The following is a 26,813-nucleotide window of genomic DNA, read 5'->3' on the forward strand; positions in this document are numbered from 1 at the left end:
TTGGTTGCTACAGAAAACTGTGGGTTGGTGTTGCTGAGTAAGTCTGTCCACCCCTCCTGCCTTGTGCTATGATTTGGAAGTGTGGGACGGGGCTGCCTTTGGCTGTAACTCTTAGCAACTGAATCATTAAGGAGAAGGCTGGCAGAAAGAAGTGCTATCAGGGCTGCACCCAGCTATTCTAACACTGAGTATTGACTTGGAAGTAAGTCCCACTCTGCTCAGTGCAGCTTACTAAGTGTGTTTAGGATTGCATCATAGAATTATAGAACTGTAGTTGGGAGGGACCCCAAGGGTCATCTAGTTTTACCTCCTGCAGTGCAGGAATCCCACTAAAGCATCCCTGAATGTTGCCGTCCCATGCTGCTGCTTGTGTCCTAGGTTAAATTATCAGTAATTACGGCAGAGGTGCTAAACTAGAATTGTTCACATGTAGTTAATGTTGTGTAATTTAATGCTAATATTTTAAAAAATATATCAAATGCTTTTGTTTGTTTTTCTTGCAGTGATTCAGAGAGCAGAAAACTATGCAAGAAGATGAAAGTTGACCCTAGTTTGAAGGAGAAAGGGGTAGAGTTATTGCATTACAAGTACGTGCAAGAATGGGTTTTTATTTTATTTGTTGAGACAATTTATATACTGCTTAATTACAATCCTATCTAAGATTGTCAAGGAATGCAACATAATGTGTTGAGAGTGGCTGTGCTGCCATTGGCTTTATCTTCTCCTAAAGATACCTTGCAAGGCAGCAGAGGTTTAGTATCAGTGTTTTCCTTTTCCTAGATGGGCTACCTTCCCAGGTTGATGAGCCCCATCTGTCCCTCACTTCCCTCTACAACATGTGCAGGAACCGCCTTCTTGGCTATTGGACCCACTATTAGTCTTGTCTGCTCAATCCACCAGAGCCTGTCTTTGTATGCAGGGCAAGTCCCTAAATCAATGAGGATTTGAGGCCTATCGGTTACCCTCACCTGGTTTAGCCAGCCAGTCAAAGCCATTTCCCGGGATGTAGCTGCTGTTGCATGCTGACAGCTTCTAGGAGCCACAGGTGAGAGCTGAGTGCAGAGTGGGGACCAAAGGTGGACAAACTGCCCCAGAAGGAGCACAATATGTCTCCCACCAGAGGTACTACCCCTCCCCATACAGCCCAGAGTGGCTATGCAAAAAGAACAAAAGCTCGTAAGGCAGAGATAATAATTTTCATATGTACTGCATTCCAAAATTGGGCTGCTAATGGACATTTAATGGGCAGGCAACTTGGTATGGGTTGGCTATGATGAGCTGGTGGCTGAAAGTTAATTTTTGTTAGTGCACTCTGTCCCACTAAGATCTTAGTGCTTGCTAATATTTAAGAATATTAAATGCTTTTGTTTATCTCTTGCAGTTGCCAGAACCATGCACCTTCCTCAACAGTTGGGTTTTTTTTCTGACCTTGCACCATACATCTGAAATGCAGCACAAGATCGGAGACAATTTCTGTCCCAATCCCAAACCTGGAGGAGGGTTCAGAGTTCCGTGCAATGGGAAAGCAAGCCTTCAACCCCCTCCAGTTTAGAGTTGGAGGGAAGCGGGCAGGCTTGCTTTGTCTGTATGTTTGCTAGGCAGTTGAAGCGCCTGTCAAATGCAGATGTCAAGACACCTGCCTCTCCTCCTAGCTTGGAGCTGGATCCAAAACACATCCCAAGCTTCCTCTGAACTGTGGAGGCAAGGAGGAGCAGGGTCATCCCCTTCCCCCTCACAGCTTCAAACTTTGAAGTAACCCTAGGACTTACCCAAGAGGCTTTCTGAGCCACAAAAGTGGCAAGTAAAATTGTAAACTCCTAAACATAATTGCACTGTATCTACTGGTGCGTACATAGATAATGTAAGTTTTGTTGTGACTATCAAAGAGCATGTTACATACTCAGGAGAGGTCCCCGAATAAAAATGTGTGTGATTACATAATACACTGTTATTAATATTAGTAGTCTGGGTCAGCATTAAGAGTTGAAAATTAACCCTCCCCCATCTGCCTGGCCTGAGAGAAATAGAAAAACTCATCACATTATTATTATTAGGGATCAGTAGGGATGTTTTTAATGCAGATGATTTTGGGGAAGAAATTACCCCCTGAAAAATTACAACCATACTTAAAGAAAGCGTTGTCTCCTCTTCCAGTATTCCATCATAATTCTTTTTAATGAGACAGTCCCTACCTGTGTTACCTAAATCAGTTGGAGGTTGGTTTCCCAGCTGACTTATTTCAGGAGACTTCAGCATGTGATTGCTTTTTGTTCTTTGGGAACCAACATGCATAAATATAGCAGTGCATTGTTGCAAATAGAAATTGCCCCCTGAAACTGCCACTCCCCAAGTCTAGCCTGTGCTAAATGCTCTCATTAAGGCTTTGTGGAAGTGATTGCCCATTAGAGACCTGGTTGCTTCAAGAACTTGTTTTTGATGGCTGTGTTTTCTACAGCCCTGCAAGCTGAGGAAAACTTAATTTATCCAGACCAGAGGAAACAGCTGCATGATTTTCTAATAGCACTCCTAAAATTAATTGCTGTTTTTCCCCATACTGTTTCTTGACAGGGATGGCGCATTTCACACTGAATATAACAGAGCACTCACACTGAAGGTAAATTTACAGTAGTTTGAAATCTTCCGAACAGGGAGATGTGTTTGGGTGTAGAACAGATGTTAATGCTTACAGCTTTATATTTGGATGGTTTCCCCCCCCCATACATTTCAGGAACAGCTGTTTGGGTGACCTAAAGGGTTTCTCTCCATTCTCATATCTCCTGCACATCTGCCAGGCAAACATCCTGCAAAGCTGTGTGTGATTAACTAGATGGAGACACTGTTAAATTGCAATATAAATTGTGAACTTCGTTGCAATCTGCTAACAAATAAAGTGGGTTTTTTATTTAGTATGTGTGTTGTAAATTATTTTTGTCTTGCTGCAAGATCACTTTTGATGCCAGCTTGTATCTAATAGCATTACCCTGGCAGTGATTGGGAAAATGCTCTCCCCTTCTATTTCATCTGCCATGAGATGAGCTTGGAAAAGAGAGGAAGTGGCCTTTTCTCAGATATGATTGCAACCATGGAGTAAAGTCCTAGGTAGATGCCCAGCACATAGCATGGGCAAACTGGCCTCCTTTCCTTTTGTTGCACGGCCATAATAGACTGCACAGAGCAAAAGGAGAAGCGCCCTTTGAAGCAGCTTTCAGAGAAAAGGGGTATCCTAGAGAACACCAGAGAATACTCCTAGAATAGGAGGCCTTTCCTCATGGTGGCTTAAGAAAAAGCTTTGTTCACAAAAGTAGCCTCAGGAGGTCTTGGCTCTGTTCCTGAAATGATTGTAGGAGGTGTTTTTAAACTCCAGAAGAGCCTTTAAAAATTGACAAATCGAATGATACTCAGTTGAATTCACCTGGTGTGTTTCCTTCAACCTTCTCCAGCACTTAGAGGATTTCCCCAAAAGTCATTGGAGGGACTCAAAACGACAGAATAGATTCAACAAAAATAAGTTCTGTTTAGTTTTGGAAGTATTTGGGAACCTTCCCTATAAGAGGAGGCTGAAGTGTTTGGCGCTGTTTGTCTTAGGAAGAATTACTAAGAGGAAACATTATAGGGGAGGGGAGCCAGCAGTGCATAACCCAGACATTATACAAAGTGAATAAATTGTAAAGCTTTGCATAAATTTCTCTCTTTCTGGTCGTTATAACAGAACAAAACAGATAAATTTATCTGCACAGACCCTGGCTTGCTCATAGTTCACAGTACGGTGGCAGTTATGAGATTTGAGCACCATTATTGAAGGTAGTGGCAACTGCCAGGTCTCAACACTGATTCCTCCTGCCTTATTAGAGGAGACTTAGTTTTGCAACTGCTACCACATTTTGCAGATTGTACTTCATTAATAGATTTCTTCTTCTCTGGCAATCACTTGTAGCCGAGTAAGATTGTCTTCAATAAACACGGTTTAACAATGAGTCCGTAAGTGACTGTGGAGGCCAGTTCTGGATCCACACATCCTTCCACAGTGGGGACATTGGTTTACGGGCAGGAGTTGATCATGGTGTGGATTTGCCAAGCGTGCCTTCCTCTTAGCACATTTCTCCCTTGCGTCCTGAGTTCGGGTGTCTTCAAAGCCCATGACACCTTTGGTAAAGGCTGTTCTCCAACTGGAGCGCTCACAGATCAGTGTTTCCCAGTTGTCAGTGTTTATACTACATTTTTTAAGATTTGCCTTGAGACAGTCTTTAAACCTCTTTTGTTGACTACCAGCATTACGCTTTCCATTTTTAAGTTCGGAATAGAGTAGTTGCTTTGGAAGACGATCATCAGGCATCCGCACAACATGACCAGTCCAACAAAGTTGATGTTGAAGAATCATTGCTTCAACACTGGTGATCTTTGCTTCTTCCAATACACTGATATTACTTTGTCATTAGCCTGTCTTCCCAAGTGATGTGTAAAATGACTCCATAAGTTGTTCTAATTATTGAATGTGTGTGTGTTATTATTTATTAATCAGTTGGTTGGAAAGTGTTCGCACACTACACATTCCTTATGGGGTTTAGAAGCAGTGAAAGTCTCTTCCCTGTTCCAGAGGGACTCTACCTGCATTCTCCTCAGCTCCCCTGTTTGGAGGGAAAGCTGCTCTAGGCATTGTTGGTGCTAGGTGCTCTTAGGCAGGTGCCTGTACAGCATCAGCCCAAGCGCTCCTGGCAGCCTCTGGCTGGCTTCTGCCAAGCAGAAAAGAGCGGAGAGTGTGTGTGTTTCTGCCTTCCCTCAGGAGTTGCTTTCATTGGCTGCCACTGGGATTGATATTTCCCATCTGGTGTGTTATCTACCGACTGTCTCCCTCTTCCTTTTTTGTTTCCATTTTTTAAAATGATGGAAACAGGCTTGCACAAGGCCCCTCTCCTCCTTCTCTGAATATAAAGTTTAGAATCTGACTCCATGCCCAGAAGTAGGGCTTTCCCCCAAAGCTAGCTGTTGTCTTCTTCTCTGGGCAGAATATGATGAAAAAATATGACATGTCAAACTAATTGGAGGCATCTTTAAAATAAGCATGCAGAAGAGCTTGATGCATGAGTCTTGAATAATGACAAGACTGCTTCCAGAAGTTATCATAAAAGGTTATGGTCAAGTATTTGGGCTGTTTCCCCTCCCTTTTAGTCAAATTATTTTTTCAAATGCCTATAGCACCTTTAGCACCTTTTAATCAATAAATGCTCACTGGGCAGACCACAATAAAAAAACAACCATTCAGTTATTAAATCCCTCCAATAAAATTATGAATATAAAATCGATCAAAAGGTGGAATTATTCTTATGGAAATAGATGTAGTTTGTGTTTATGCAGCAATATTAGAGGCTAAAATGGAAACCCGAGTGGCAGTTGTTGCCCATAAAGAGATTCCTATTGGATGAAACCAAGGTCCATCTTGTTGGTGACCTTGCTTCCTAAAATGACCAACCATAAATGTCCTGAAAGCCCACTAGCAGGGAATGAATTGCCCATCCCTGTTGCTGCTTCTGCTTCCCAGCAACTGGTATTTAGTGGCATACTGCCAAAGTCCTAGTCAGCTAACACTGATTGGTAGACTTCTCATCTAGTAACTTGCCTAGACCCCCTGTAAAGCCATTTGAGGTGGCTTTAAAGGTGGCTTGTGAAGATGAATTCCTTAAGTCAGTTACATGTATGAAGAAGAACCTTGTTTTGTCTATATTGTAAACAAACTTCTTTGTATGACCCCCAAGTTCATATGTTACCATAGAGGGAGAAGAACTGTTTTTTTTTCTCTCTGTTTCATTATAACCTATCAATGTGGTGCTCTCCAGATGATGTTGGTCTAATACTCCCATCAGTCACAGCCAGCAACATCTGGAAGGCACCCTGTTGGCTACCCCTGCACTATGATGCTATGTCTCCACTGTCCTTTTTTACTAATGTAGGCAGCATTGTATGCTTTAACCTTTCCTTGTAGGGAATGTCCCAAAATTTCTTGGTTGCCTTTTTCTACACCATCTCCAGTTCTAAAATGCCCTTTTCCAACAAGAAGGATCAAGAACTGTGTACAGTATTCCAAATGGGAAAGCACCTGGGATTTTATAATGAGGGCAGTTGACAACACCGGACATCTTCCTTTCAATCCCTTTCCCAAAAAACCCAAGCATGAAATATTTCTGTCTCGAGTCTTAACCTTATGCAAAACCTATTTTTGTTGAATTAAAAACATTCACAGCAGATTTTATATTTTGTATCAAATGCGAGCAAACTGATGGACAGTGCAGCTAAGAGTCTCTTTCTTTGTCTCTCACTTTTAAGCATCTGGTGCACAAACTAGCTAAAAAACAATCGCTCACCTTATTTCCAGTCATCAGGTCTAATCTCTAGTGCATTCTGTTTTGCTTGCAGTCTCCTGTGGGATCAGGCTAGAAATGGGATAAAAGTGATCAAGGGCTTATCTACACTTACCTTTACAGGCACAGGCCTGCTCTTTAAAGCTCTGTGTCCAAGTGCTGCCCCACCCTTTTTCTTTTTGCTCTGGAGCTTTCCCCATGAAAAACTGCTCTTTAAAACTGAATTGGAGCAAATGGCAATCCTCAGTAAACCCGAATAGCTTTAAAGCATGGGTTTTCACGGGGAAAGCCCTGGAACAAAAAAAGAGGGGTGCTCAATCAGACATGGAGCTTTAAAGTTCCTGGAAAGTGCGGAAGAAAGGTAAGTGTGGATCAGTTCTTAGGAACCTTTGTCACTATACAATTAGGCCACAGGAAATGTTGCTACATTGGAGAAAAGACATTAAAAAGACACTCCTTTCGTTCTCTTGGGAAACTTGCAAGATGAATACAATGCTTTGTCTACAAAGGTATCACTACTATACTGGACAGTAAACAACAGTTTAGAGCCTGATAAGGACTTGAAACAGGAAGCCTGTTCAACTGAACAAATAAATGAAACTGAAAGTGTAGATATGATGGAGCAATATGCTGTTTTTGAAGAAAATGAAGGAGGAGCAGGAGATTTGCAGGAGTTAAAGGAGAGTTACAATATGAGGCCTGACATGATGATAAAAAAGGACAATAAAAACTGGATGTGGAAAGCCTGGTCCGAATGGGAGTTTGGAAAATGGAGAGATCCCCTTTGGAGGAGATCTGAAGACCTGAGGATTACAAATTTGTTGAAGGTGAAAGCTGGAGCTTTGGGGACATTTGGATTTGAAAGAAATTTGAAACAAGAGTTGGAGCACCCCATAGGCTTTGCTTTTAAGTATGGAGGACTGGCTGGAAGCAACATGGATTCTGTTGGGCCGGAGCCCCTCCGAGACTTGGGGCTTAACATCAAGGACCATCAAAGAGACCGGCAGAAAGGAACTGAGAGAGATATAAGGGCCTCGGACGTGAGATCTCCAGGCTAAATAAATAACATAAAGACTGATGGATATTGGTTGGGGACTGGAACCGGGAAAAGGGTGGGTGGAGGTTGGGAATCCAAAGGGTACATAAGGATAATTTGCTTTTTATATTTTGTTAATGGTAAGGAAATTGGGTAAATCGTGGAAGGGAAATTTTGGTCGACTTTAGGAAAAAGGTTTAAGAATAATTAATGGGGTATAAGTATTGATGTGTGATATTAATAGGGTAAAACTGGTTTTTTTTTCTCTTTTTAAATTAATTGAAAATAAGGCTGTTAAAAATAAATTGAGGAAATGGAAAAAAGAAGTAAAGCAAAACAATAGTATGTTAGAACAAATGTTTAAGTTAAGGTAAAGAAATAAGTTAAGGACTTGCTGAACTGACAATTTAAATTGGAATACAAGAAGGGGAGGTGCGAGGAGGTCTGAGAAATAAGGTTAAGAATAATAAGTATCAGAAACTTTATGTGTTTTTTTCTATTTTTTCCTTAGTTTTGAATACTATGTACTTTTGTGTTTTGTTTTTTTTTTGGTTCGTTTATTTCTTGTTTTTGTCTGTTGTGTGTTTCTTGAAAATGCTAATAAATATTTAAAAAAATAAAAATTAAAAAGACACTCCTCATCATCTTCCATTTTATTCATAAAGTGCCTAAAATAACTAGTTGCTCATGCAATATATTTTTTTTAAAAAATCTGGCTCCCTAATCCCTAAATTAAAAATTAACTAGTACAATAGGACGGGTAGCGAAGGAAACAGAAGCAGCCTGTTCAGTAATGCCGAGAAGGCTTAGAACACATGAAAACAGCAGATTATTTAATATTGTTTTATATTTAGGTATGTGTATCTCAGAACATGTTTTGTTTTTAATCGGGTATTCCTGTTTTCTGTGACCCTGCTGCTTCAAGTGTGTGTAGCTTTTAAAAACTGTTAACAGATTTAACTTAACACTTCATTTTGCAGTATATCAGTAATAGCGAACAAAGCTCTCTAGATCTGCTGTGTTACATTTTAAGACAATATGAAAATGCATTTGGCAGTAAGGTGGGGTGTGCTGTTCTAATGAGGCTGCCATGCTGCTCCCAGCACTCTTTCTTTCCTGGGCTGCAATCCAAAGAGCCCTCTTAAGCACACAGAAACCCTTTCATATGTGCAAGCAGAGCTTTGGAATTTCTCCCTCCCTCCACCCTTCCCTTCCTCCCCCCCCCCCCCAAACACAGAGCAACTTCTCCAACAGCATCACAAACTAGTTTGAAAACCAGGGTTGCGAAACTTTTCTGTGGTTCTCCAGATGTTGTTGAACTACAACTCCCATCAGCCCCAGCCAGCCTGGCCAATAGTCGTAGATGGTTATAGTTGTAGCCCATCAATGTTTGGAGGGCCTCGACTGCAAACTCAATTCCAGGTTTTGAGAATAGCTCCTCAAGCTTCATTCTGAGCCTCTGTTAGGGAAAAAAATCAAGAGGTGTGATGTACAGTGAGCCCACAACTTGCACACATTTAACTTGTGTGCATTCAGTTTTACGCAGGTGGGGGGGGGGAATTACAAAGGAGGTGAGGTTCTGGGGGGAAATGACTTTGGCAGTCCCACCCGCCATTGAACCCAGTAGGTTTTGACCATATGCGATTTTGGCTTTAGACACAATCCCTGGAACGTAAACCCTGCGTAAGTTGTAGGCCTGCTGTATACACAAATGTCCAGCTCCTGGATTTGTGGACCTAATTTGATGCAAAGTGGAGCAGATTTATCCACTTAGATTGTTGCTGTCTGTCACTGGAAAGTTCAGCACTGGCAAGACCACATATATGGCAGCACACTGTTTCGTGTTTGACATTCTGGTGTGCGTTGCAATCAGTGTTTCCTGTTTGTTTTTCTTCATGTGTAGTAGCTTGTGTTAGTTTTGGCAGTTAGATAAAAAGAGAAAGCCAGTGCTGTTCAAACACCTGCTAAATATGCTAGGAATTTACTAAGCTAGTTGAAACAAACAAACTGTTTGTTTGTTTCATTTAACAGGGGTGTGAGGCTCAACTGCACACTAAAACACACAGGGTTCCTATGCTGGGCAGAAGAGAAACAAGCCTGATATCTCTCTGGTGTCTGGAATACTTTCCCAGCACCCTTAACTGGTGAGGGAGCACACACTAAGTCTAAGGGTGTAATGCTATGCAAACTTGACAGAAAGACAGCTCTACTGAATACAATAGTTCTTAAGAAAAAACTTGCATAGGACTGTGCTGATCACCTACTGAAAATAGAAGGAAACAAAAATATTGAAAGCTGGGTTGTTAGGGAAGATTGCCTGGGGTCCTCCTGCTTGTGGATCCAGCTTTTCATTAAAAAGTTAAGAACTGTACCTTTAGACTTCCATGGAATTTGAAGAAGACATTATCTCTGCTCCCTTTGGTCCTCCTCTCTTTGGTCCAGTTATGTCCGTAATTTGTTCGACATACCCATTTTGTGTCCAGATTTTCACTTTTTAAAATATGGCAACCCTACATTAGAACACAGCAGACATAGTATTGTTGTTTTACATGAGAGATATTTAGAAGCTATTAACAGCAGTGGGATAACATAGATCACAGGTGGGCAACTTGCAGCCAACACCTCATTTTATGCCCCCCATTTGTCCAATCCATATCAGAGTTAATTCCTTCCTACTAATTTCCTCCTTATTTTTCCTAGATTTAAAAACTGTTTCCCTATCTTTTTTATTTGGTTTCAGAACAATTGGGAGGGGCAGCAGCACTTTATATGATTTTTAAAAAAAATTGTTTGTATGGTTTGGGGAAAATAAATTTCCCCCATCCCAAACATCTGAGAGCAATTTGGTAGGCTTCTGTCCTTTATAGCACACTAGTCAGAAAGGAATTTGTTTTGCTTGCTTTCCAGAACAATATTCACCTGTTGTTGTTTTTTTAAAAAAGTGTTGTTTTAAAATCCTTATGCCAAAGGTTTCTGGAATCTGTTTAAAAAATTTTGCTGCTTGGGTTTCTTTTTATTTTTTAAAGAAGTCTGAAGTGCTAGGGTGAACCAATGAATGTTGTTACTGGAAGTAGAATGGCAAAGTCAGCATTCCAAGGATTGGTGATAGTTCTGTTGTGGGGTTAAAAACTTTTGTCTTTCCATTTCTGTACAGTCAATGGTGGCCTTTCTAAAGGATCCAGAAGGAGCTCCATTGTGGGAGGAAGATCCTGAAGCCAAAGACATTGTCCACATTGACAGTGAAAAGGTATGTTAACCAGAATTGTGAAGTGCTTGGAACAAAACAAAGTTCTTCCACAAAATTAACTCCTGCACGTAATGAATGCAGAACCCTTTGCACTCAAATGAGCTTGAGAAAATCAGGGAAATGTTGTTACTCTGTTCTGTAAGCTAATATGCTTTAAGGGCACCAAAGAAGTTGCACAGGACATGAGAGAGATGCTTTGCAATTGCATGTTGTGCATACCCCCTTGCAGCATGCCTTAACTGCATCAGCCACTCTAGGCACCAAATATAACTTGTGCTCTCCCAGCTGATAGTTCCTTGAACTTTACAGTTTTCTAGTTGGCTTGTGGGGTAGTTGCAATAATATTTGCAACATGGAACGGATGTGATAAATGGCTGGGTATCACGTGGGTATCACATAAGCAAAGCCCTCAGACTTCTATTACTTCATTAATTTGTTTATGCTCGGCACACCTGTTGGTTCTTGCATCGTTAAAAATCTTTATGGTATAAGTAGTATGATAACCCTGTAGGTTTTTACAACAGGTTACAGTTTTGAATTGAACCCAGCATCAAGGCTGAGCAAAATGAGCATATTAATCATTGAAGGCTGTGATTAAATGGGTGATATGATCCAGTTTAAATGGAGATAGAATGAGGAATGGGTGAAAAGCAAAGGGTTGTTGCTTAGTGGTGGAGCGCAGGCTGATTTCATTGAAGGCAGTGTGCTGTGCTCCTACAGATGGACTACTGACTATCACCCTGACCTTTATAGAACTGATGGTTCAAATGGTGAATTGTTTAAGGATGCAAATGCACTTTTAATTTTTTTATATATGAAGTTCAAAATTGGTATATGTAACCAGCAAATCCTTAGGATACAACAGAACGTGAATTAAAATGGATCAAATATCTTAAACATGGGAATATTCCTCTGTTTGGATTATCCCATGGGAAATGGGTTCTGAGTCATACTACAGGGGTTGGTTGGAACATTTTGGATTGTAACATGTTGAGGTAAAATATAGAATCCACAATTAATATTTTAACTGGAGCAGAATTAGCTTTTTTGGCAAGGTACTAATTGGCCTAAGTGACAGAATAGGAAAATGACTACTCTCCAGAGTGCTCTCGTGCCATCCTTTTTAAAAGCCGTGGAGGGACTGGCATGGTAACCAAAATTTAGATGCATTTGATGGCTTACAGGTTTGAATCACTGGCAGATATTTAAGGGTCATGATAAAGCTCTTTGAGTTGCAGGACACTATAAGACCAATAGGAAAACTATGTATGATGGTGTGTTCAGTCTTAATGTGGGCAAATGAGGACTATGGCAAGGGATAGTGAGGTTACCTGAGATCTCACATGCAGCAGATAGAGGCTGTTTAAGCCCAGCAAGGCTTCCCTAGCCATCAAATTATTTTGATTTAATAGCAGCTAATTCATAAAAGCAGAGAACAGTCCTAAATCATACACCTACTTTTGTTGTAGAAATTTAGTTTCATCATTCTAGTTCCTCCTCTTTCTTGGTAAACTCTGAGCAATGTGTGTTGTATTCCCTCCCACCCACCCTATTGATTTTAAATTTTAATTGATTGGTCTCTGGCTGGTATTTCATAGAGTCATTTCAGTTTCTTAGCTTTCATTCTGGTATTAGGAACAGTTACTTTGGCATTCACTTTTTGTAAGAAGATTAATTTTTAATGTTCACCTTTCTGTTCTCTATTACAGTCTCTCCTGGGGTCATTTTCAATTTAAAATTTTCATCTTGCCTTTCTAATCATACTCACTCTGAAAAATCCATCCTTATAGTCCCTCATAGCCCTGGATTGGTTTGTGTTGAAAGGAAACAAGCAGATTTTTCTGTCCTTAATAAAAGTGGGGTGCCTGTTTCATTGAAGAAAACAGTCCTGTGGTTCTGGGGTAATCAACCAGAGGTGCATACCTCATCTAATTTATAATACATGTCTATTTTTTGACAGTTACTTGGCAGTTTCTGGATAGAAAGTACTGTAAGGGTAGACAACATGGTGCCTTCCACTACAACTCCCATCACCATTGACCACTGGACATGATGGTTGGGGCTAATGGGAATTGTAGTCCAGCAACACGTGGAGGGTACCACATAGGCTTCCCCTGGTTGCTCCTGTGAGAACAACATCTTTATTTTCCCAGCCCAATTTAGATACAGTTTCCTGATATTTGCACAAGCCCTGGTGAAACCTAGGCTCACATGCTTCCCCTTTTGTGCTCATGAGAGGGAAAGTGAAACCTTCTGTTTTCAATTTTAAACAAGCTATGGTTCCCTGTGATGTTGAAACTTGGGTGGCTGTAGTTCATTTAAACAGTGATTTAGTGGGGCAAAGTCAGGATGAAACTGTGGTTTCAGACTCTGACTTGTATTTACATTAAAAAAAAACACCACAGATACAGTTCAAACAAACTGTAGCTCCCTAAATCCTGATGTCACAGGGAATTGTGATTAATTTGAATCTAGAAGCAGTTGCTTCCAGTCTTCTCCATTTTGGACACAAAGGAGAAAAGGGGTTTGCGGGAGTGAGAGGCTAGCTGCAGTTCATCCACTTAGCAGGAAATCATGGTTTCCTATTACATCTGAAGTGGGCCTTGGTTAGCTTTTTTGTGAGTTAGCTGAGCTAGAAAGTTGGAGGAGAAAAATACGTTTGTATCTACTTTTAAATACCCTTCAGCTCCATATTCTCTTGGCTATAAAGCTGAGAAAGGGGTGAAGAAAACAACCAAATTTGATGGGTTCCCTAAAGAATATTCTAGGAATCTTATAACTACAGCAACAAAAAAGTCACAGTGTAACACTATAAATAGGGTAAAATACAGTGATGAGAATACACAAAGAACAAAAATCCAATATGGGTGTAAAGTTGCTCATAAATCCATCAGCACAGATGAGATATATCTTAAATGTTCTGAATAAACCCCTTTTGAGTAAATCCCACTGGAAGCTTGCCCCATTAATTTATTTTGGATTATCTGCATTTATGAAAACATATCAGCAGGAAAACAATGTGTTTGCTTCATTTGTAAATCTGTGGAAATATTCCACTTGTACGGAGTTGTGTTGTAGTTACTGTGGAGTTGCAAACATCTGCTTCTAGCAGGCTCACACTGTTGTCTTTAAAATAACTGAAAGCAACATATTAAAGATAAATGGTTTGTTTGTGAGAGAATGCATTTCTCTCAATAGTAAAAATAAAAATAAATCTAAGCCATAGTTCATTTGTGCCATGTCTTGGCTTAAAAACAAGAGACCCATCTTGGTCTCATAAATGTATGGTAATAGTGAATAGTGGCCATGTTCGATTGCTCATAAAACATGGGTTTGAAACCTTGGATATGGAGGTATTTACTATGTTCTTAAAAGGCATAAGCCCATTACACTTCCTGTAAGCAAGTTTTTAAAAGTTTTGCATTTTTTTAAAAAACAGAAGGGACCTGGTGTAAAAGACCCAGGGCCTTATCAACACCCCTACTTGGATTATCACCTAAATGCAGCAAATTCCTCCAATTCATCAACCTGTTGGCCTTAAATTTGGCACAGTAAATTCTGTTATTCAAGCCCCTAATACAGACCAATCCTTACTCCATATATTGACACATGTAATCCAGACTATATGTGCTTGGAAATTTTACCTGAAATCTGTGGGGATATATTGTTTCTTAAATTCAGGGTTCTAATTATAGCATGTTTATCTCTTTGGGTTTTAAGGAACTGAAAAGACTTTTGAAGAAGGAAGATAGGCCTCTGCTGCTGATGTTCTATGCCCCCTGTAAGTAATTAATATGCTGATGTTCTGTGCCCCCTGGAAGTAATCTAATATGCAAGATCTCAAATCCTTCTTTTTTCCTTTTTTTTCATCCTATGGTCCAGTAAAACAATCTGGACTGTCTGTTAAATTCAATTTCATGTGTATGTGATTGCCATATGGTTATCAATTAGCAGATGATTTTTTCCACTTCATATTCTTCCTAGCTCAGTTCTCCAAATTTCAGTGTAAATGCTGACAGTATAGCACAAGAATATTTCAGATATTTGCTTTCTCTAGGAGCACTCTCCTTAAATTATTGAGAGAGAAAAACACTTGGCTGGACTTGCCGTTATAGTTCATATTTGTACTCTCAGTTCTAAAAACTGAGTTTAGGAAGCCTGAGGTACCAGATCCAAAACATTCTTTGCTCCAGCCTTAATCCATCTGAAAAATGAATGGATGTGAATTCATATTGACCCACCATTAGAATCATAGAATCACAGAGTTGTAAGAGACCACAAGGGCCATCGAGTCCAACCCCCTGCCAAGCAGGAAACACCATCAGAGCACTCCTGACATATGGAGTTATAACAAAAATAGACTGACCACACAAAGGGAGCTGTACTGTTCCAGCCTGGCTGAGTTTGCAAGTTGCTGGACGAAGTCAGAAGAAGCTGATCTTGATTAGCAGGGAGCTCGCTAGAATTAAGTGGCACAGGACCTTGGATAGCTCCCAGTGACAGCAGCTGTTGGTTCCTTAGCTTTCAAACTTTATTAGAGACTGATGTCTACAAGAACCCTACCAGTGAAGTTGCAATCAATATAGAGACAATGCTCTGATTTCAGCTGTGCACTGTGAATTACCTTGCACTGAACCCTCTAAGGGAATGGACAGCTTTGGGTGGTGGTTGGGTTGATACAGATTCTCAACAGAGATATCTGAGCTGCCAGTCCAAGATCTACAGTCTAGTTATTCACCTTCCTCAGAGAGATTAATAGGGAGTTTCCCTTCTGCCTCTCCAATTTCCCTTTTCTGGTGGGTTTAAATATTCCTGGGCAGATGTTGTTGGCTCAAAGTAATCAACCAGTAAAGGAGGATGTAGGGGAAGCTTGAGGTCAATATCAGATGGATCACCATTAGAATCATTGAGGGCCTGGATCCCAACAGGAAGTTCATGTGCAGGTCAGATGCAACCCATCACTTTAGATATGAACGCATGCCATTGCAGGCTCACAGATAACTGGACTCATTATCTTTATTAAGAAAGACTTGCATGTCACAAGTAGTTTTCTCTTCCCATCTACTACTCAGAACCTAAGGGTCTGAACTGGAATCTAGAGGTTTAATTTATTAGCTGTGAATATGTCCAAACTGCCCATCTAAAAAGACATGCCTTTGAGGTACAATCTTGAACTTGTTCATTATTCATCTACTGCAAGATTTACTTCCATCTATCATATGGCAGAATGTTAGTGGCTTGTTGTTTTGCCTATTGCTATTCAGTTTGCACCTACATTTCCCTTCCACTACTGGCTATTGTCGTGGGGTAGGTAGATATGAACATAATTGCTTTTGTCATTTGAAACCTTGTTAAATGAGATAGAGACGTATTGAACTTGAGAAATAGAATCTTTTCATATGGACAGGTCAGGGGGTTTCTTTTCTTTCCTTGGGCCTAGAGGTGCGAGTGTTATTGATTATATCCTGGTCTCCCCAAAACTCTTGGAGAGGTCACAGGGCTTTAGGACTTTCAACAGAACTGAGAGTGATCACCTCCCCATATCAATTTCACTAATTCCCCGTGGTTTGGAGGATCCGCAATATCGCAATCACTGTGCAGACCCACCTCCAACTCTGGCCCTTCGCAGGCGTAAATGGAACAGCGACCTGGAATTCAAAATCAAACTACACCTGCATTCATCAGACTTACTGGCCTTGAGAGACCAGTGTATTTTATCTAATTCTGACCCCTTTCTAACATTTCAGCAGGTCTCAGGGTCGCTCTTCCCACTACTCACGAACCCCAACCCTCCCAAACAACAAAATAATTCGAGGGCCTGGTTCGATAAAGACTGCAGGAATCTAAGATCTTTGCTCAGGAAATTACAAAATAAGGTAAAACAGGAAGGGACCCTGTCCTCAGTGGCGGCGCTCTCATTATAAAAATACTCTAAAACTTAAGAAATCCCTCTATAGAAAGGAACAATGGGAGGCACTCGACAAGGCGATCAAATTGCGGGACGACAAAAAGTTCTGGGAAATAATTGCTCAGGGAATTTCACCCAAAGGAATAACTGTAACCAACAGTATTTCATCTAACTTATGGTACCAACATTTCCCCCGGCTATATACAGCTCCAAACATTGCTAAACCAAGCCAGTTTCCTCTTCTTAAAAACGATCTATTAATGGGCTGGGATCCTGTTACCGAATTAGAATGTTTACAGCTAATTAAAACACTCAAGAATGGCAAAGCTCCCGGTGAAGATATGATTCCTCCTGAGGTGCTTAAACTAAATGCCCAGTGGTGGGCTGCTTTTTTGGCCCAACTTTTTACGGTAATAAATGATACATGCAAAATCCCAGAAAACTGGAAACTGAGCCTGGTAGCCCCCATCTATAAGAAGGGCGACCCCCAAGACCCCTCAAACTATCGCCCCATAAGTCTCCTGGACATTGTATAAACTTTATACTCGCCACCTGCTAAATAAATTGGTTGACTGGGCTGACCACTCTAACTTGCTTAATCCAGAACAGGCAGGGTTTAGAAAGGGCCATAGTACAATAGGCCATTGTTTGGTATTACAGACAATGATAGATAAGTATACAAAGACACACAAGAGCAAACTTTTTGTGGCTTTTGTAGATCTCACATCCGCTTTTGACTCAATCTGTAGGGACAAATTATGGCAAAAACTATATGACACAGATATAGATAGACGACTTTTCAAAATACTTAGAGAGTTACATACAGACATCACAGTTAAAATTAGAACTGGGATGTCAGGCAACTATACTGACCCACTGCCACTGGGGAAAGGGGTTAAACAGGGCTGTTTGTTAGCGCCGTTCCTCTTTAATTTCTATATAAACGACATTGTTCAACATATGGCAAAGTATAAGTCATCAGCTCCTGCCCTGGAAGGCAAACACCTGAATATACTGCTATATGCTGATGACATGGCGGTCATGGCACTCACTCGAAGGGGCCTACATAGCATGCTGGAGGGGCTCGCAGCTTATTGTTCCCAAAACTCTCTAAAGATAAATTATGATAAAACAAAAATTGTGGTATTTACTAGAGCTCGCCACACATTTAGATGGTCTTTAGATGAACACAAAATTGAACAATGTCTTCTCTTTAAATATCTTGGTATCACTTTCCAAGCCACATCTAGCTGGCTTGCCCACTGCAAGACTGTAGCCCTTCTAGCACGTAGGACAATTGGTGCTCTGCTCAGCTTTTTTTATTCGAGGGGAGGGCAACTGGTGACTCCGGCACTAAAAACTTTTGTTGGAAAAGTGATTCCCCAGATGTTATAGAGTAGAACTCTGGGGATGGAATCAGAAGCTGTTAGAACGGCTTGAAATCTTCCAAAATTTTTATCTCAGAAGAATTCTAGGCCTCCCTCAGAGCACTCCGGCAGCTTTCCTAAGAGTGGAAGTAGGTTTACCCTCTGTGTCTGTCAGGGCCCACTTAAGATTCCTGCGTTTTTTTCACCAACCTCATAGATGCCCCGAACACCTTATTGGCTAAACAAGCCTTTGTATCATTACAAAATAATACCACTTGGCATAAAAACCTACTAGACATTCTATCTAGATACAACCTACCTGAGTTTAATACTCTCAAATTGTGGAGCCCTGATAAAGTTCGGGAATGGATCTTTGAAAAAGACGCCTTTTTGGACTCCACTAAGATAAAAAACTCTGGGTTTTCCTACTGGTTCCCTCGAGTAAAAGCAGTCAAAATCTGTGCCAACTACTTGGTGGAGATCACTGATCCCACCCTTCGGAGAGCTTTTACTATGGCACGGTTTCAAACATTGCCAACTGCTTATTTGACCGGTAGATACACAAAAACCCCAGTAGAACATCGTTTATGTCCTTGCCTTATGAAAATTAAAGAGGATCTTACACATTACCTCCTCTATTGCCCCATTTACTCGGGCTTTAGAGACGCATTGCTGCAAATTATACCCAACTCTATAACCAGTCCTGAAGATAGAGTTAAATTTTTGTTAGTTGATGCAAACCCACGCATTACCCATGTGGTAGCGGTTTTTGTGATGAAGGCCATGAAAGCCAGGGAAAGATTTATGGACGACAATGTAAAGACCCCTTCATCGTCTGTTTAACTCGTTGCTCGTTTTCCCTCCTTTTCTATTCTGTGGGAAGAAGGTTTTGTTGGCATAGTATGTAATGAATTTTAATATTTTTAACTATTGTAGTGTTGATGTTTGTGCACAGGCATGGTCCTCACAATAAATGGATTTGATTTGATTTGAATCTTTTCATTATATTGAATGCAATAGACCAGTGGTCCTCAAAGGGTGTGGTGCACCACACTGGTGTGACAGGAGAGGATGTCTAGTGTGGTGGGAAGATTCAACAACAAAGAAATTTGTATACAATTTCATTTTGAGAGTGATTCATGTTCTTACGTAGCTGCATTGTTTAATACATTATGGCTGTCCCATTATCATGTTATAAAGTAGTTGTGTTCTATTAGGGTTGCCATATTTCAAAAAGTAAAAACCAGGAGCTTTTCTTAGGAGGACCCCAAAATTGTTGCAACACACAAAAAGGCGATTTTTTGGTTTGCTTCCCTAAACTCCAGGACAAACCGCCAACTTCCGGAAATCCCCCTCCCCCCCGGATGCCACTTCTACTTCTATGTTACAAATCAAGCACTGCTAGGAGTTGTTTTGTTTTTGTTTTCCAATTTATTATCAATTAAAAAAAAATTGGTGTAGTGTGAGCAAATTTTCATTCGGAAAGTGGCCCAGATAAAAAAGTTTGAGAGCCACTGGTATAGACCTCAATTCATCCATTATACATGGATTGTGAGAAGCACTGGTGTTTCCTTGGCAAACACAGCTGATGTGTAAAGTGGCTCATAGTAATATTTGTATCATTCCATATTCAAAGGCTTTTCCTACTTATACCAGTGCATGCCTATTACTTTTTGTTAAAAAGGGCAAGTTGGAACAATTAAGTATAGGATATGGTAAATATGGCTAAATAAGAGTATATCTGGTGGATTTCTGGATGAAATATAGGCTGTGGATCCATTCCAGTCCGGCTTCTGCTCTGGTCATGGGACCGAGACGGCTCTGGACACCCTAACATATGATCTCTGCAGGCAGTTGGAGTGAGGTGGGTCGGGGCTGCTGATTCTTTTAGAAGCCGCACAGAGAGGCTGGGGCAACTCAATCAGATGGGCCAGGTATTACTATTACTACTACTCATCCTCATGAGGATATGTATGTATCCTCCCTCTGTCTATTGCTGTTTTATGGCTCTTTCAGATGACATGTAGAATAGCTGCTAGTATTGTTTTCACCTTTTCAAGGCTGAATACTACCGCATTTTAGCCACTGATCACCAAAGACAGTGGATTAGTTGTAGAACGGAAACCATCCTATGCTTGTTGCATATGGAATTGGTGTTGCAGTACATGGCTCACCCCTTCCAGTACAGTGGCTTTTGCTCAGACTCACGTTTCACAATCTCCAGTTTGTTCCTTGGGTGAGTGTTCTCTATAATGCTGGCTCCCTTTATTGTTAAGGCCGCTGTTGCCTATGGCTCCCTGACAATTATATGTCATGGCATGTTTTTCAACCACGCAGATTTACTCTTAACAAACCTACTTTTAAACTTATGCAAACAAGGCAGAATTTTTGGATTATCTCTGAATGGCCGCTGTTTTCTGGCTCGCAGGATGTAATGCAACCGCCTGCTGTTTTATATCGGTTTGAAGCTCTCAAGCTTGCTTTAGGCCTGTAAATCATTCATTCAGGGAGAGTCCATAGCATCAGAACACTTTCATACTATTACTCTCTAGCAAGTAACTTTTTTTTTTAACAACAAAGTATTTTCCTTCAACGTACATCATCTGACCCTTCAGTCGGTTTGAACTATCCCCCCCTAGACACACTGCTTTTCTGCCTCCTTCCAGTTTTCTTTCCTTTGAAGCAGGAAAACATTTGAGGCAGCAATATTTTCCTTGTTTCTAAATGGCTGTGGAGGAGCCGAATTACTATTTTAGCAGCTTTAAAAAATTTTCTCTCCCTCCCCAGTTTTCATTCAATGTTATAACTTTTAGCATAGACAGTTTGATCTGCTGGTGTTCTGGGTATACCCAAGACAAAAATTAAACCACTAATTGAAGTCTAGTAAACTAAAGATGCTTACAAAGGTCTCCCCTTACAAATGTATTTTTATATTGTTGGGTTCTGATTTGCCTGATCTTGTTTGTGGAGAAGTACTTGAAAGTGTGGGCGGAAGGTGGGGCTGAGCTGGTTCCAGCCAAGATGGCTGCTTTCAGGAAGGGCCTCCTCTTCTTTCAGATGAAAAGTGCAACATAATAATGAGAATTGCTGAAGATAAGCCACACAGAAATCCAGTGTGGATTCTAGATACCACACTGTTGCAACAGGAGAGGTTCGTGAACAAATTAAGTGAGGAAATTCTTTGAGAAAGAATTGTTTTCAGGGCTTTCCTGTACAATGGTCTGCAATTCAGTGAAAATGGTTACAAGAGAAACATAGTGTATTTAAAGGTTAGAAATGTAGAGAGTGAGAGGCTGACTACTGTAATCATGAGATTAGATCTAATACATAAAGAAACAGTTAGTACTAAGATCTATAGGCAACTCATCCAGAAAAGAAGTGAGGATCTAAAACCACAGGAGCCAGTTCTTCAGAGTGATTAAGGGAGTGTAAGATTTTTTGGAGTTATTTACACATATGGCTGCAGTGTCCAGTAGTGCAGCTTTTCTGACAGCACATCCATGAAGAACTGTCATCATAGAAGAAGAGGTGTCCACCTAGACCCATAAGTAGTTTTATGTCATTTGTTTGTCAGGCCAAATAAAAATCTAATGACCAAGGGTCTAATCATTATCCCATTAGTAACATCTAGACTTTGAATGGCGAAAAATGCAGGTGTGTTACTACGAGTTAGAGTATTAAATCACATGGGATATAGTATTAGATGGAAAAATAGCATGTTTCAGCGTGGCTTTATGAGGTAACACAAATCATAACACTTTTTAATGTGGTATGGGATAGTTTCAGTAGGCACATAAACAATCAGGATAATCAGAGATGAGCACCTCAAACACAAAGGCCTTTGGAAAGATGTGTGCCCACAAAACATGCCAATTAGGAAATGCTGTGCAAATGTATGAGAATGTAAATGTTGACTGCTAGCAATGACAAAGGTATAGGGTTATTTGGTGTTTTTGTAATGTTTTGTTTTATTTTGTTGCATGTCTTTTAAGTATGTGTATGTGTATAAAAGTGTGCCGGGAGGGAGAAGTGGACTGCTTAGGATTCAAGCAGTATCCAATAACCTTGTTTTGTTTTAAGATTTATAGAAAGGAGAGGTCACAAGACAGTGATGAAAAGATCAGGAAGATTTGAATGTCCTACAGACAACAGTTAGGACAGGTCAAGGCTGAGGACCTTCCTTTACCTGTGCTAGAATAAGCCAATAATGTTAACGAAAACTTACTGCGTGGGATTGGTCTATTTTAGGCTATTCGGACTGCGAAGGCTGATTTTCTGGCTTGCCTTCTATACTGAGCAGCAGATGCAGGCTGCTAGGCTCTATGTTCCAAGAAGTCGCTCAGTTTAGTCAGTATCTATCCTTTGTGTAAGAACTTATGCTTCCTACTCCCACAGTTTTCTGTTTAGTATTAGAAGAAAGTGCCAGTTTGCAAGGTGATTTTGATTTGTTCAGCATTGTATGCATGTAGTCTCTAGCTTTCCACAGCCAGATGATGACTTGGCTGCATTCTCTCTTTTAATGACAAGTCTTCAAAGTCTGGCATCATAAGCTTCTGGGTCCTAATGAAGGTGGTTCTTTGAATTACCACTATTCTTAGTAATCATGCCAACATTGCCATTGCTTGTTTTTTTATCTCTGTGTGCTTAATTTGATGAAAGGTGCTTCAGTTAAATTCCTACGGCTTGTCTCGTCTAAATGAAGCCTGTAGAGCCTATTAGCTTACCCTGGGTTGCTTTGGAGGCCTTGAGGTTGGAATTGAACCCGTGCACAATAAGCAAAGCAGTTACTCAGCCAAATAAAGCAAAATGCATTTAACAAGATGACTAAACCACTGCAAACAGATCAATATGAATTAAAAACAAGATAAAACAAGGTTGATACAAAATAATGGCTATGAAAATAAGGGTTTATATATCTCTAACTCCAAGCACCTAACTGAACTTAGGTTACAGAGTCCCTTTTGAAGATTTCTGAGTTCTACTTTGATTCCAGTAAGTCTAGTTTTATGGATTCTGTCCCTATCACTAGACATGTGTAGGCTCAGCTAACTATATCATTCCAGCATAGGCTCCCTTAAGTCCTATATTCGTCTTGCCACAATGGGTCTTAGGTAGAATTAGGACATATTTGGTTAATAGAGACTCTGGCCTGGTTTTGTTGTTGCTTGGCAAGCTCCAAAGGATTCTTCTTCAGTGTACAAAATTGAAATAGCTGTATTCTTGCAAGTTTCAAAACTGAACCAACCAACTTCTCCTCCTCTTCCTCAGCTAGTTTGAGAATATTCGTACCTGTACTGGGCATCTGTTTTGAGATGAAAGTACGTACTCTTGTTACTCGCCAAGAATTCTATAACTTAACTCTTTTTTATATTGGGTAGGAGAGAGATTCCTACTTGTCCAGTTTTTATCTTCCCCAATACTGTCATCATTGCAACACTAGACATTTCAGTTACAAAGACTAGTTTTTGCTTTCTCACTGGAAGGAAATTGGAGCTGATATAAGAGATTTGCGTATACCCCTTCAAACATGATGTGGAGAGTATTGTGAAGTGGGGAACTAGATACAGCATTTGAGATACCAATCAGAATGCTGTGGTTTAAATGATGCAGCACGGCTGTATGGCATTTATAAAAACAAAAAGCAAATTGCAGTTAGAACAAACCATCAAAGAGACATACTTGGGGCCAGCCCACCCACATGACAAAGTGAAGCTACTGCCTCAGGTGGCAGGATCCACTGGGGCAGCAAATCCCAATGTCAATCTACCTCCCCTCACTTTTCTCCTTCTTCCCTGGAGAGGAGAGAGGCACCATTTTGGGGTCCGCCTCAGGTGTACAAGGCTTTAGAATATAGGGCCAATGGGAGATGCCTAAAATCTGGACCTTGGCAAGTCAAGAATAATTCAGTGTGTTTTAAGTTGTAAGTTCCCTAGCTCCAACTCAGTGGAAATGACAGGAAATGTAGGGGTGTTTTTCATTTGATGTCCATGCAGATGCATTTAATGGTGTCATTAATTTTTTTTCTCTCTCTCTTTTTCTCTCTCTCATATATTAGGGTGTGGTGTTTGCAAAAGAATGATGCCATCTTTCCAGCAAGCATCCACAGAAGTTAAAGGCATGTATGTAAGTGAGAGGAGTTGCAAGACTAATGAATGTTCTGGTGTTTTGCTTTTGTTTCTGTGCAGCTTCTTGTGTGTGGGTGTTTTCTGTCCTTTCTGTACAACTATTGCAACATGCAAACAGATCTTACCATATTTAGTTTTTAAATGGCATCCCATTTTTTCCTTCAAAGAAGTCAAAGAAACTGACAATACAAAACATAGTCATGAAAAACCTTCAAAGAATCATAATCCAAGAGACAGTATTCACTTTGGTAGTTGTACTGTTGGGTAATGAATATTGATCAGTACCTAATATTGTTTTCATGCCCTCTGTCCACATGGTGCTTGCCACTGACAGATAATTGTAGCTAAATATTGGGAGAAATGGGGACACGGGTGGCGCTGTGGTCTAAACCACTGAGCCTAGGGCTTGCCGATTGGAAGGTCAGCAGTTCAAACTCTGCGACGGGGTAAGCTCCCGTTGTTCAGTCCCAGCTCCTGCCCACCTAGCAGTTCGAAAGCACGTCAAAGTGCAAGTAGATAAATAGTTACCGCTCCGGCTGGAAGGAAAACGGCGTTTCCATGCACTGCTCTGGTTCGCCAGAAGCAGCTTAGTCATGCTGGCCACATGGCCCGGAAGCTGTCTGTGGACAAATGCCGGTTCCCTCGGCCACTAAAGTGGGATGAGCACACAACCCCAGAGTCATCCATGACTGGACCTAACGGTCAGGGGTACCTTTACCTTTACCTATTGGGAGAGATGCAGTGCCCATACGCACTCTAGCTGCATTGTCATATCTATAGTCCATTTTCTTGATGGAGGCTGGGGAGAGCTCCACTTGCCCCACATGATGATAGGAGACTGTAGGATGAATACAAGCGGTGAGGCTTTTAGGACTGTGTTTACTGTAGATTTCATGGGGGAAAGGTTATCCTCCCCCCCCCACCTAGGCAAGTTGATGCCTTGCCAGCTCTATGCTGTAAAATGAACAAAATCTCAAGAAGTTGCCCTGCAGTCTTGCCCCTTTTTGAATGAGCCATAAAACTGGGGCGGAGAGGGGCTGCCCCCTCTTTCTTAGCACACTTCTCCAGATAGGAATTATATATACAACACAAGACTGAAAGCTCTTGAGTAGAAGCAGGGAATTGCTTAGTTGGTAAAAGCAACCTCATGAATCTGTAATGCAGAGGTTGCTGATGTAAGGGTTTCCCCCGTTAATCCGTTGGATGTTCTTCAAAGTAGGTGTTGATGTCTCAGAATGGTGGATAAGGGTTGGGGAAAGACCAAGACTCTGTGTGTAGGTTTGCTTTTGTTATTTATGTATATATATAAAAACCTCTAATGCTTTCTGAGCAACAGCTGACCTTCTGAAGGGAACGGTCTGCTTTAAGATTTATTTCACACTACCTCCAAGCACATTTGGTCTGAGCAGCATTTTATGTGAAAGAAAAATCCTGCTTTTGGATGGGGAGGGTGAAGTGGGTGCAGTTACATTAACACTGTGCTGCTAAAGGGATTTAAGCCTTCAGTGTTATTAATCAAGAGTTAATCTTCCAGTTGTATCTTCAGCAACTGGCCATTGAGGAATATAGCTACAAGATGACTTGCGTCTAAATCTTAGACCCAGAGAGAGGCAGTCCAATCCTCTGAGTAGTTTCATTTTAAAAGTGCTTGGGGCTTTGGAGGAGCAGAGTTGGTAGTTTATTGTTCTGAGCAGAGGATGGCAAGTCACAAGCTCTGTATCCAAATGCCTTTTTCTAGTATTCCTCATCCTTCAGGGCAAAAGTCTGCTCCCTTTTCAGTAAAAGATGAGCCTGGCACCAGGCCTGCAGCTGTGAAGATAAATTAAAGAGCTGTGGCTGTAGGCAAGGCTCCAAAGTATATTCTAGCAGTAGTGTTTCCAGCAGGTATGAAAAATGAGCAAGCTCAAGAAGGTCTGCTCATTCCCCTGGCTGGAGTGTTTGTAATGGTGAACTTCCTCTTGGGTGATCAAATTTTATATGCATGGAGGTAGGTTAGGATGAGCGATAGTAGCTGGCCCAAGATCACCCAGTAAGTTTCATGACTGCGTGGAGTTTTTGTTGAATCTTGGTTTCCTTGGTCTTAGGCCGATACTTGACCTGCTATACCACACTGACTCTTTGCAGCAGTCCCCTGGGGTATCTTAGGCTGAGAGGTAGCAATTTATTGCCACCCAGATTGCTTCATAGCTGAACAGAGGTTTGACTTCTCACTTCCTCGGTCCAAGCCCAATACTCTGCCCACTAAACCACTCCGATTCTGAGGATCTTTACAAGCGTGACTTTTTTTTGTGTACATCAAGAAAAATGTGGTCTGAACATTACAAATTCGTAATTGCAAATACATGCATCATACAGGTACAAATAAAAGAGCTGGAACTGGACACTCAAGTAACAAAAATGTCCCGTCCCCGTCCCCCCCGCATAATATGTGAAAAGACGATCGGTGTTTCCTAAGCAGGGCCCATTTCCCCTTCTATTTTTCCATGTTAATGGCACAGTGAACTTCACATGGGGTTTCCTTTGGTGTTCCTGATTAATAATAAAAAGGAATCCATTAACAGGCTAATATATAATAGGCTTTTGAAACAAGTATTTTCTCTTGAGGTCATCTGTGAGATGTTTGCACTGTCTCTTATTAGAGAAAAAGAGAGCATCTTTGTTAATGGACACTTATAGTACACGTGGAAGAGAGGTGAGCTGCTGAAAGACAAGGGCTCTCGAAGTAGCCAGTGCATTTCAGACCACTTAAAAATGATCCCTGGGCCTCTGATTCTAGA

At 40.9% G+C, this 26,813-nt stretch overlaps 1 protein-coding gene across 4 annotated transcripts in view; it reads left to right on the top strand.

Moving 5' to 3' along the window:
• The window catches only part of PDIA5 (protein disulfide isomerase family A member 5), a 148,527-nt gene that overhangs the window by 51,356 nt on the left and 70,358 nt on the right, over window positions 1–26,813 (top strand). For all 4 annotated transcript variants that reach the window (XM_053403925.1, XM_053403943.1, XM_053403916.1 and 1 more), the window contains exons 4-8: window positions 504–587; window positions 2,569–2,614; window positions 10,544–10,636; window positions 14,357–14,417; window positions 23,967–24,034. In XM_053403925.1, the coding sequence (XP_053259900.1) occupies window positions 504–587; window positions 2,569–2,614; window positions 10,544–10,636; window positions 14,357–14,417; window positions 23,967–24,034 (352 nt within the window). The remainder of the gene's footprint in view (window positions 1–503; window positions 588–2,568; window positions 2,615–10,543; window positions 10,637–14,356; window positions 14,418–23,966; window positions 24,035–26,813) is intronic.

Source organism: Podarcis raffonei, chromosome 1 (genome assembly GCF_027172205.1).
Source record: "Podarcis raffonei isolate rPodRaf1 chromosome 1, rPodRaf1.pri, whole genome shotgun sequence".
NCBI lineage: Eukaryota > Metazoa > Chordata > Lepidosauria > Squamata > Lacertidae > Podarcis > Podarcis raffonei.